Source organism: Sinocyclocheilus grahami, unplaced genomic scaffold (genome assembly GCF_001515645.1).
Source record: "Sinocyclocheilus grahami isolate Dianchi unplaced genomic scaffold, SAMN03320097.WGS_v1.1 scaffold53.1, whole genome shotgun sequence".
Lineage (NCBI taxonomy): Eukaryota > Metazoa > Chordata > Actinopteri > Cypriniformes > Cyprinidae > Sinocyclocheilus > Sinocyclocheilus grahami.
In genome coordinates, this window is record NW_015505232.1 from 1,432,487 (window position 1) to 1,445,122 (window position 12,636).

Consider the following 12,636-nt stretch of genomic DNA (forward strand, 5'->3'; position numbering starts at 1 on the left):
TAAAGACGGAGCCACACGATGAATCAACGTTCAAGTCGCTTTTCCATAAGCTGCGAATATTAATAATTAGAAGGTGCACAGTTTCATCCACAAAAATACAAACCACCATCATGGTAATACATGAGACTTAAATGCAATAACCATTAATTTAACAACATGAGATGTAACATACGTAAAGCCCCAATGTACATAACTGATAACAAATCATTTTTTTTTTATGAAAAATGATCAAAGTGTCACACAAGGACCAATTTTCCACTAAATTATAAGATGCTCTTTTTGACTTGCGTTTTTACTGTATTTAAGAGTATTTTACATGAAATCTTCCAATGTATAGTTTTTCACCATATCTGATAACCATTTACCATTAAAATTACAGGCATTTTCTTGCAGTGCGGATTTTACAGAAAATCACAGGGTGTATGATGGGCACACTCTTTTTTTGTCTGCTCAAAATTCGGTGTAAAAATGCAATACTGCATATTTAATGCGTGATCTTCACTCATTTAGTGTATGATGCCCTGTTTTTTCTAAAACCATTTACAAAGTTGTCAAAGTTTCTAATGCATAGTGTTTTAAGATTTGTCCAGATTTTAAAAGTCGTGCAGTGTATTCCAGACTTAAGACACTCTCATTGAAGAACAATTCTCAGTTAAGAAAGGATTTAAGTGATTTATTCCAGAAAATGCTCTGGAAAACGTTGATTCTAAAAGAAGTTTACAAAGCTGATTTGAGTTGAAGTTTAGATAGAAATAGTATTTGATGAACACGATCACACAATCATATTCTGCCCATAAATATGGCTCAAATTGGATTTTTTAAAACCTGTTTTATTGTCTGCCAGATGAAATTTAGGCCAAAGTCTGATGGTTTAAAAAGATCCTTCCTAAATTGAACTGTAAAATATGAGGTATCATGTACAGTAAGTTCAATTTGAACAAACCTGTAACAAAATACAGTTTAGGCTAAATATAAAATCTTTCTCAGTGTTTGCACAAAGGGAAAACAACACAATAACGCTGGATATACAGTAAATGCACTCATGTAACCAATTGGCTGCCTGTGGAAATTACTGAAAAGAAAAATCCTGTTGCCTACATGGCCAGTGCAACATTTACATTTTCATATAAAAATAAACGAAATATTGCACTAATATGACTAATTTCAGCCAGTAAACAGCATGAGACAATCAAAAACCTAAATCTACCTTGTGTCTTGCTAACAAATGAAGCCGTCATTCAAACACACACCCTCAACTGAGTTATAATAGGCAGTCCATCTCAACATGCTCAAACATTTTCCATTTGAACACAAAATTACACAGTCCCCAGCAAGACGGCACTTTTTCATGAAAACATTTGAGATAATATCATGGAATGCAAAGCCATGCTATTAATACAAATGTGCTATTAATGTTTTAACAATCCAACAGTGACATACAAGTTTTTGCTCATTTCATTTTTGTTCAGGCACTTTGATAGCGTTTATGTATTTGACAGTACAGTCATGTGTCCTTTAGCCGTATGTTGATTTACATAAAACATTCTTGAATTTTGTTCATTAAATGTCAACTGTCATTCCCAGATCAGGAGAATCTTCAAACTGGATTTTAAAATCCGCTTCTGCTTCTTCAAACACAATCACCTGTTGAATAAAAGAAAAACAGATCTTTGAGAATTTTTGTTGATTTGTTGCCATGGAAACAAATTCCGCCACTAAAATTCCAAACATTTTATTCAAGATTCTAAATAATATTACATGGGTTCAACACACTGACACTATATCTCTATTATAGATCAGTGGTTCAACATTGACATTTGCAGTAATTCTTCAAACACATACCAAAAAATTTATATAGCATAAATGTATATATGGAAATGTATATAAACTGACCTGGTTCATTCCACTGTTGAGGAAGGGTCCTGGTAGAAACAGAGCTTGCTGTGGTCCAGCATCCCAGTACCGTCCAATGTTTTGGCCATTAATGAAGACTACACCCTTACTCCAACCCTGCATGGGGACATAATAATCAGTACAATATTTCTAACCAAATTTTAAAGAGTAGTTCACCCTAAAATGAAAATTTACTCACCCTCAGGCCATTCAAGATGTAGATGAGTTTGTTTCTTCATTGGAACGGATTTGGAGAAATTTAGTGTCACTTTCTCACCAATGGGTCCTCTGCAGTGAATGGGTGCCGTCAGAATGAGATTCCAAACAGCTGATGATAACATCACAGTAATCCACAAGGAATCCACATGACTCCAGTCCACAATTAACGTGTTGTAAACCAAAAAGCCACATGTTGTGATAAACAAATTCATCATTAAGATGTTTTAAATTTCAAGCTATTGCTTTTGGGTAAAATACGATCAAACACCATTTCTAAGTGAAAACGGTCCAAAACCGTTCTAAACGAATATGTTGGTGGATTTTGATGTGAGATGACAACAAGGGAAGAATATTTTTTACAGGAGGAAGTGTTATTATGGATTATAATTTCATATTTTGGCCAGAAGCAATGGTTGAAATTTAAAACGCCTTAATGCTGGAATTGTTTTTTTACAAACTTGTAGCTTTTCACTTCACAAGGACTGGAGTGGTATGGATTTTTGTGACGTTTTTATCAGCTGTTTGGACTCGCTTTCTGACGGCACCCATTTACTGCAGAGAGGGCCCATTGGTGAGCAAGTGATGTAATGCTAAATTTCTCAAAAAAATCTGTTTTGGTAAAGAAACAAACTCATCTGCATAGTGAATGGCCTGAGGGTGAGTACACTTTCAGCAAATTTTCATGGGTGAACTATTACTTTAAGCGTTCAAATTTTGTCCTAATTCATTAAACTCACTGGCAGCTTCATGAAAGTGTCACTGGGATATCCATTCACAAATAACCTTCCCTGGAAAAATCCTGGGAAGCTTAGTTTGTTAGGGACGGACTTCCAAGGTGCCCTGTACAAGCTGAAATAAAAGCATAAATGATTACTTTTCTTTTATCTTTCATGGCCTGTCACATAGTAAGATTCTACTCACCTGTCAATAAAGTCAGGAGTCATATCCAGGCTATATATTGTGAAGTCTCTAAGAGGCGTATGATTTAATAAAATGTTCCCAACAATACCTGAAAACAGATTTTGAATAGGTTGATAGTTATGTTTCAGAGAGACTGTGACATCTTAAAACACAAAGCACTGATGGTCATTAACTGTACCTTTGCGCTGGTTGTCCATGTCTTTACCGTAATGCACACGTCCACAGTTCTCCACCAGCAGACTCAAAGTGCGTTTCTCCTACAGATAATCAATAGTCAATTCATTTATTTGATCAAAAATACAGTAAAAAAAGTAATATTGTAAAATATTATAATTTAAAAGAACTATTTTCTATTTGAATATATTTTAAAATGCAGTTTATTTCTGTGATGTTAAAGCTGAATTTTCAGGATCATTATGCCAGTCTTCAGAAATCATTCTAATATGCTGACTTGCTGCAATTCTTATTATTCTCAATATTGAAAACAGCTGCTGCTTATTTTTGTGGAAACCGTGATACATTTTTTTTAGGGTTCTCTGGTGAAACATTATAAATGTCTTTACTGTCACTTTTGAGCAATTTAATGTTTCCTTGCTGGATTAAAGTATTAATTTTCTTTCTTTCAAAGAAAAATCTTACTGACCCTAAGCATTTGAACTGTAGAGTTTATGTTTTTATATATTATATTAATAGATAGAAAATGGGATAGATATTATTACAAGATATTACAATTATAAGATCATGTTTTTTAATAGACCAACTCAACATTAACAGAACAAAAATAAGATATAAAGATGTAAAAAAAATAAAATCATACCTTTCCATCAGGAACAGCTAATTCTACATTTCTGTGATGAAAAATGCCAATGAAACTTTGGTTCAAAAAAACCTAGGGGGGAAATCCTGATTAAAATTAAATTAGAGCAGATGCATATTCATATACAACAACCCAGCTTAACAGTTTATCAGCACTAACCAGGGCTCTGTCTTGGATGTTGCGTCCTGATTTTAAGGAGCCTCCTCTGATGATGGTGGTCTCATAGAGGGTGTATCCATATGCCTGGCCGTTACCGTTATTCACAGGCAGATTCTCCATATTGACCGGGAATTGGGATTTGAAAGGCTCGAGGGTAAAGAAGTTGGATTTTGAGATTCATTTCTCAAAGTAAATGTTTCTGTTTCTCAGGGTAAAGTCAGGGTCATGTAGACTTCTTACCTCATGTGTGTATGGCAGAGCGTCCCACAGGGACAGATGCTGGAACAATATGGTTGCCTCATATTCTTCTTTCCAGCGGAGACCAGGCATCTCAGAGAGGATTTCACCTGAAGAGCATCAGAGAAATCAGCACAGCTCAGAAAACACGTGAGCATGTTATTATTAGACACAATGTAGTAACTTTTCCAAAAAGGCCACATGGACGGGAGGAAAATAATATAAATCGATAATATGTTGTACAGCATCCAAAATGTTGAAAGAATCCAAGATGAATGTGCAAAAAGCTGCATTTTTATAACAAACAAATCTGTCTGTAAAGGGTTAGTTCGCCCAAAAATGAAAATTAGCCCTTAAATTACTCACCGTCAAGTCATCCTAGGTGTATATGACTTTCTTCTTTCAGACGAATCCAGTCGGAGTTATATTAAAAATTGTCTTTGATCTTTCAAGCTGTTTCATGGCACTCAGCGGGTGTTGCATGCATCAGTCCAAAAGAAGTTAAATAAAAAGCGCCCATCCATAAAAAAAAAGTGTCTCACACGGCTCCGGGGAGTGAACAAAGGCCTCCTGTAGCGAATCGATGCGTTTTTGTAAGAAAAATATCCATATTAAAAACTTAATCATCACTTTAATGTAGCTTGCGCCAACAGTTGAGCAGCTCCGGGCGGATGACGTATGAGTTCAGCGCTGCGCACGCGCGTCTCGTGAAAGCCAACGTTTGTTAACAGGAGCAAAGGAAGCAAAGTTTCCTTACTTTAGCAAAGGAAAACCAGTCTCCTCTTGGCTTATATCGAAATCCTCCGACATTCTTCTTTACAAATCCTCGTTTTGTACTTCTAATAAGTGACCGGTGTTTTGCTTTGATTTCTCCACTGCGCTTCCGCGTTCGTCACTTCTGAGCGGCGCATGCGCAGCACTGACCTCATACATCATCCGCCCGGAACTGCTTCCGTGTACAACTGTACACATTTAACTTCTTTTGGACTGATGCATGCAACACCCGCTGAGTGCCATGAAACAGCTTGAAAGATCAAAGACAATTTTTTATATAACTCCGACTTGATTCGTCTGAAAGAAGAAAGTCATATACACCTCGGATGACTTGACGGTGAGTAATTTGTGGGCTAATTTTAATTTTTGTGTGAACTAACCCTTTAAGATGTTTTAAACTTCAAACCGTTGTTTCTGGCTAAAATACGAGTCCTCTATCTAAAATTGCTTTCTCCAGTATAAAAGTTGTCTTATCAGCATCAGGAGAAAAATATGCACAGATCTAGCACTATTTACATGTGAAAACCATTCTAAACAAATATAATGGTGGATTTTGATGTGAGAGGACAACAGGGGATGGACTTTTGCATTGGAGGAAGCATTATTACGGATTAGGTCCGGTATTTTGTCCAGAAGCAGCAGTTTAAAGTAAAAAAACCTTAATGATGGATTTGTTTCTTACAAACACATGCACCTTTTCACTTCACAAGATGTTAATCGATGGACTGGAGTTGTGTGGATTACTTGTGGATTATTGTGATGTTTTTATCAGCTGTTTGGACTCTCATTCTGACGGCACCCATTCACTGCAATTGGTGACCAAGTAATGTAATGCTAAATTTCTCCAAATCAGTTTTGACAAAGAAACTAAGTAAAACCCTATTACTTAAAGGATGGGATCACATACTGTTGAAATTGCTGAGAAGATCTCTGAGAAGATGGTACTTTTGTGTGTAATCTCCTGCTTCTGACAGAGGAGCATCATAATCTAAAAGAAAGAGAGAGAGAAAGAAAGGCTTGTGTTACGCGTTTTCAAATACAATTTTTCAGTCCTACATGAAATGCTTGTGCTGTACTTGATAGCTCCACACACTGTCTGGACATATTGTGAAGTACAACATCAGTTCACCGAAAATGAAGATCGCAATCATCACCCCCAACCGCATGTTGTTCCAAACCTGACATCCTTTTTCATGTGAAACATAAAAAGAGAATTTTTTTAATGATACCGCACGCTCGTCTGCTTCTTTAAATTCTCAAGCTCGTTATAGCAGGATGGATTCTGATTGGGTGTCAATGTTTGTATCAGCTGGAACAAAAAGTGATTCCAACGATATCATTCCTCTGTATCGTTATAGCTGTGGTGTGGACTCTGCTATTCTTTAATATTGAGAACGATTTTTAGAACTATATCTTCATCGGTATCTTTATAGTTATCGTCCTTGGTGTGATCGTGCCTTAATACAAACCATAGCTTGTAACCAGAGCTTTGTAAGATGGGTTGGCCAATGCCCCATTCATGAAGCCAAAGTTTGTCCCTCCGTGGAACATGTACAGGTTGATGGACATTCCTCGTCTCAGTGTCTCTCTTACCACGGCAAGCAAGTCTATATTAGAAAGGAAATTTCACATCAGTTGGCCCTTTATGTTCATCGTGTTAAACGGCAATTTGTCAAGGGCTTTTAAAATAATTAATATAAATAAATAGTAAATAAATAGAACACTATTTAAAAAAAAAAAGAAAAAAAAGTACAATAAAACATTAATAATTATTGCTTTAACCGATTCATTTAAAAATATTAAAATATTATTGATTTTTATTAATTTCTATGTTTCGTTTTTCTTATTGTGTCATATGACATCATCTTACCCTCTGCAGGTAAACTATGGTGTAAACCGCCCCATCCATCAGACCTCCCTGTCCAGAGCTCCATCATCAGCACAGGACTGTTGGGCTTTATGCACATGAGATTAAAGTAATGTTAAACGTTTCATAGAACACTTTTATTTACAAAACAGACACTAAAATATCTACCTGTAGTGTTTCCAGATATTTGATGTCATCATGATTAATTTTCTGTAGATTTAGAGTTCTTAAAGCTGTGATGGAGGAAAGAATATTTGACAGCAATCACTTTTTATTGTTCATATCTAATCTACTGTTCAAAAGTTTGACGTCGGTAATTGTGTGTGTGTGTAAGAAATTAATACTTTTATTCACCAATGATGCATTTCATTGATCAAAAGTGGAAAAAAATATCACAATTTCCCCAAAATATTAAACAGCTCAACTGTTTTCAACATTGATAATAAAAAATATTTCTTGAGCAGCAAATCAACTTATTAGAATGATTTCTGAAGGATCATTTAACAATCACCCTCACACACCTGTAACTGATAGGTGCATAGGAAAAACAACCAAAAAAGATCAAAACTTCAAAAACTAAAAAAGAAGAATAAATCCTGCACACTATCCGCACTTGCAAATGTATCAAAATATTTATTAACTAACAACGTTTGACCTTCATCAGGCATATAAAAACAATTCCAATTTTAAACAACACATGACCAATCACTGCAGTACGTAGACACATCATTACCAATCAAAATCAATGATGTAATGATGTTATAGAGCTTTTCTTTTCTTTTTCTTTCTTTTTTTCCATTATTCATGTGTTTATGGTGTATGTATTTTTTCTATGCAAAGAGGCAGGTCTAATAATGTATTACGTCATTGATTTTGATTGGTAATGATGTGTCTACATATTGCAGTGATTGCTTCCATAGTGATTGGTCATGTGTTGTAGTGTTGGGCGGTATGACCAAAAATTGATATCACGGTATTTTTCAAAATTATACCGGTTTCACGGTACATGGCGGTATTTTTTTTTTCATGCATGACCGGGTGTTAACCATATTTTCTACTGATTGAGAGAGGAAATACTGCAGTATATTGACTTAGAATGTCCTATTTTACTGTCATGATGAGTGAATATTGTCAAAGAATACCACACTAAATAGTGACTAAACACAACCCCTTTTAATACGTTAACCAGGAGTCTCTCTCATTTATAATCGCGGCATCGTCTGATAAAATCAACATGCATCTACACTAAAGAGCAGCTATGCGTTGTTTTGGCTATATTACTTTTTTGTCTCATGCAGCGCACTGCCTGCGTCTGAGTAACAAACTAAAAAAAAACAACAAACAAAAAAGTGCATGTGATATTAACAGATGAACTACGCTCATATTTATAATTCCAAACAATCAGTAAGCGACAGGTGCTAGGAAACGCTGTTTTGTACTCATTTATTGACGAGTCGGCTGCGGTGCGGCCAACTGAATGCGCTGCTTCTCTGCCACTCACTGCACAGAACAGACGCCGAGAGAGGCGACACTTCTCCGGGAAAGTCAGACCTCGCGTTCGTGGGACAGCACTGGCGAAATCTTACAACTGAACCATAGCTAAGGTTTTTAGAAAGTCGCTAGGTTTGTCAGTATGAATATTCTATGGAAAAAAGCCGCTAAAAGGGTATGAAGGTTGCTAAATCTAGTGCTAAAGTCGCGCTCGTGTGTGTGTGTGAGAGACGCGGGAGCTGATGGCAGGGGGCGGTGGATATTTGTGGCGGTCAATGTGGATATTGTGGATGAGTTCTTCTGTGTCATCACGTTCTATTAGTTCTACAGCTTCAGTTTTGGAACTTTCACGCTTAGTAACACATACAGCTGTGCCCTCACCACAGTGCAACAGTGAAAAGGGACCCCTTTCAAACAGTGTCGCATTCCGAACGTTGTTTAAGCGACATACTATTATTGCGGTATTTAAAAAATGTATATCATAACAAAAATAAACAACGGTATTCGGTATGAACCGGTATACCGCCCAGCACTAATGTGTTGTTTTAAATTGGATTCAATTTTGGATTTAATTCTCATGTTTTGTTTGTACCTCCTTGGACTCCACCATATTTTAGACCCTCATGGTCGTCTGATGTTAGGAGAACTTCACTGATGCCTCTGTCTTGGAGAGCCTGGAAGAAATTGAATTAAAATCGAGAAAAAGCATGACATCGGAGTTTGGAATGTTTATTCATACTGTACCTCTTTGACAAATGACATGTAGTTTCCATCTCTTGCATGTGATCCATATTTGTTCTCCACTTGAACGGCAATGATAGGCCCACCTTTCTTAAACTGACATCATATAAGCCCAACGTCAAAGATCAGTCAGAGTACGTTTTTTAGCACTTCTTGTGTTCCAAAAAGAATCCTACCTGGAAAGGCACCACTTTGGGAATGAGCTTATCGAAGTACACGTTTACAGCCGCTATGAATCCTGGGTAAGTGGTACGCAGCATCATCTCTCTATCACGCAAAAGCCAGCTGAAGAGGGAAGTGGTTTGTTTGTGGTGAGAGAAGTAGAACAAATTTATCTTTCGGTGTGATGTTAAACTTGACATTGACAGTCCACTTTAGACATTCTACTTGCAACTAACTGTCATTAAAATATTAGTGGACTGGTAAGTTAAGGTTAGTAGAAGAAGTTGACATGTACTTGTAAAGACTGCTTAGTAGAATGTCTGTTGGAGGACCATCTGTAAGCAAATATTAAGCAGACAGACTACTAATACTCTAATGACTGGTGGTTGGTAATGTAGTTGCAAAGTTAGTAGAATATCTAAAGTGGACTACCAAAATGAAGACACACCGGATATCTAACTGTAGCTCTTTGTAAAAGGTTTTTTTTATTCCCCTCATGACATGCATTACCACAAAGTGTGGCACATCATTTTGGTTTGAATGCTGCCTCACAGTTTTTAATCACATCTTCTCTGGAATTTGCAGGATACGACTTGAAAGTTATGCTACAGTAGAGCCGTTTATATTTCATTCAATGGCAGAAATCACCTGGGCAGTCCTCCAAGGTCAAGGTCAGAGCCTATGTACGGTCCTGGACGTAAAATTACCCAGAGTCCCACCTCTGCAGCCAAGTGAAGATAACTTCTGTGAAATGGATGGACAAAAAAATTAGACACCTAAAATGATCAGATAGCAGTCAAAGAATTATAAATAAAGTATTAAATTAATAGTTAAAATAAACAAATAAATAAATATTTGAAAGTCGGAATTTGTAAAGAAACAAAAGAAAATTAATTATTGCCATTTGAATAACTAAAGCATTTAACAAAATAAATTAAATAAATTCTATAAATATTGAATGAATATAATATACAAATATTAATTTGTAAAGTGAATTATTTAAAAATGAATTATTGCCATTTTAATAATTAAAGTATTTCACTAACTAACTAAACCAATCAATCTATACTTGAAAGCTGGAATTTGTAAAGAAGCATGGTTATTTTTTTTAGAAATTAATTATAGCCATTTTATCTAAATAAATATTTGAAAGTTAAAGAAGCACCGTTAACTACTTAAAAATGGATTATTACGATTTTAATAGTTAAAGAATATTTAACAGAAAATTAAATAAATGTGTGAAAGTTGGAATTTGTAAAGAAGCATAATTAATTACTTAGAACTGAATTATTGTCATTTAATAATTTAAGCATTTAACAATGTTTTCTGTAACCACTTGATCACATGACCTTTTAGAATTTCTACCATGTCGTTTACAGCTTCAGACCTCACTCTGATTTTAAAAGATCTTGACATTTTGCAATGATATTAGACTCATTCTGCAGTTGGAGGGTTGTGTTGTTATGGAAGAGCAAGGATCTACATTAATGATGTATTCCCAGTGCTGTGCAGAGCCCAGATAATGATGCAGACCAGGATGAAACAAGAATGAGAACAAAGTCCCTCCTGACAACAGCAGACCGACAGTATTGTCAGAGGACCGGCAACAGGAGCTCTCAGAGATGTTTGTCTAACTACCGTGAGTGAAAGTCCAACAAGGCATTAAATACAGGTGAGAGATCCTTCCAGGATCAAAATACACTGCTCACATATAGCGCTAATGTTCTCACATGTGGGAATTAGGGAAAGGATAGGGAGGATTTCTTACTCTATGTCAAGGCCTCCCTGGAAACGTAGTTCTCCTTTCTCTGGCTGATGGAGAGACCATGGCACGTCACTGCAAGATAAACCCAGTCTGATTACTGAATGCTTCTCAATATCATTGACTGTGCTTGTCCATTTCAAACCTACACAGTGAGAGTGTTGAGACCACAGGCTTTCATTTTCACCATCCGATCCTTCCAGTAAGCTCTGGGCAAGCGGAAGTAGTGTAAAGAGCCCCCCAGAATACGAAAGGGCTTTCCTCCCAGAGTGAACTGGGAAGAGTTCACCCTCAGACCCACTGATCGATTTATCCTTATCTTTACTGTCGGACCTCTGGACACACAACAAGAGAAACACTGAGAGAAAATAGAACATTTTCCCTGGGGAAATTTACATGAACATTTCAACAGTTAAATCACTGAAAAAACAAACAAATAAATAAATACATGAAAGTTAAGAAGCACAGTTCATTATTTTGAAGTTCTTTTTGCCCATTAATATGAATTCATAATTGAATAATTATAAATACATAAATAAATTCTCAAAAGACAGAAGCACAGTTAACTATTTTGAAATTGATTATCGCCATTTGTATCCCGAATAAATAATTACATACTTGAAAGTTGAAATCATAGACAGTTAATAACTATTAAATCATTTAACATAAACAAACAAAAATACATATTTGAAAGTTGAAATTAGTAAAGCACAGTTAGGCCTAGTTATTTTGAAACTAATACAATTTGAACAATTAAAGCATTTAACGTAAATGAATAAATAAATACTTGAAAGCTGGAATTCGTAAAGAAGCACAGTGAATGAATGAATAACTCGCCAAGAAGCACAATTACAAAGAGAAGTTAAAAACTAAATGTTTCCTGTAAATACACTTCTACAACATTGGTAACATTTGATTTTATTGTTGTCCTTATTTTACATGTAGGCCTACATACTATAGCAGTAACAGTAAATTATGCTACATCATAGTTAGCCTACTTCAACTGCTCGTAAACCTAATACTCACCCTAACCTTATAGTAAGTAGGCTACATGTTGGTAATTAATATTACTCAGTACCTAAACATGCAAATACACTTTAACAAGGACACATTAAAATACCGTGTAATTAAAAAACCCTGCTAATTCTGAGTTGAATAGTGAATTACTTGACTAATTTATTTTTATGTTGCGTATTCCTTCTGTCCAGCTGCATGCAAAAAAAAAAAAAAATCAAATATAAAAAGATTAAATATTAAAGACTTTTTAACTTAGAAATGTTGCCTTACCTGAAGTGTCGGTATATAATAAAGCACGCGAGACTCAAAAACAGAATAACATATCGCCTCCTATGATTGTTTCTTATACTGAAAACAGCCATGTGCTCCTGATTTAAGAGCTATGAATGTTTCAAATATATTCTGAAATAAAGTGCCCAACAGTATCAAGTAAAAGGCAGGGACATTTAAGCGGTATGTTTCTAGGAACAAACAGAAAGCGTCGCTTGGGTATCTGCGGTGTAGTTCCTGTCAATCAGCGGGGTCTAAAAACTACAAATCCCGTCATATGTCTCACCACACCGCGGATGCGCAGCT

General features: G+C 35.8%; 1 protein-coding gene across 1 annotated transcript; it reads right to left on the minus strand.

Moving 5' to 3' along the window:
- Nucleotides 1-343: 343 nt before the first annotated feature.
- Nucleotides 344-12,575, minus strand: LOC107583385 (beta-galactosidase-1-like protein 2). The gene is made up of 19 exons (XM_016269580.1): nt 12,331-12,575; nt 11,193-11,378; nt 11,050-11,118; nt 9,930-10,025; nt 9,296-9,404; nt 9,123-9,215; nt 8,971-9,052; nt 7,056-7,120; nt 6,891-6,975; nt 6,490-6,627; nt 5,928-6,008; nt 4,250-4,356; nt 4,010-4,156; nt 3,851-3,922; nt 3,212-3,290; nt 3,034-3,121; nt 2,850-2,961; nt 1,894-2,010; nt 344-1,644 (listed from the first exon to the last, which is right to left on the minus strand). Exons 1-19 carry the CDS (start codon nt 12,420-12,422, stop codon nt 1,561-1,563), a joined length of 1,902 nt encoding a protein of 633 aa, XP_016125066.1. The 5' UTR covers nt 12,423-12,575; the 3' UTR covers nt 344-1,560.
- Between the last annotated feature and the right edge of the window lie 61 nt (nt 12,576-12,636).

Excerpts from the sequence above, each read along its gene's own strand:
- LOC107583385 (XM_016269580.1), bottom strand. The coding sequence starts at position 12,422 with ATGGCTGTTTTCAGTATAAGAAACAATCATAGGAGGCGATATGTTATT. Across the intron at positions 3,923-4,009 it reads ACATCCAAGACAGAGCCCTG|GTTTTTTTGAACCAAAGTTT; the intron begins GTTAGTGCTGAT and ends TTTCCCCCCTAG. Across the intron at positions 2,962-3,033 it reads ACTCCTGACTTTATTGACAG|CTTGTACAGGGCACCTTGGA; the intron begins GTGAGTAGAATC and ends CTTTTATTTCAG.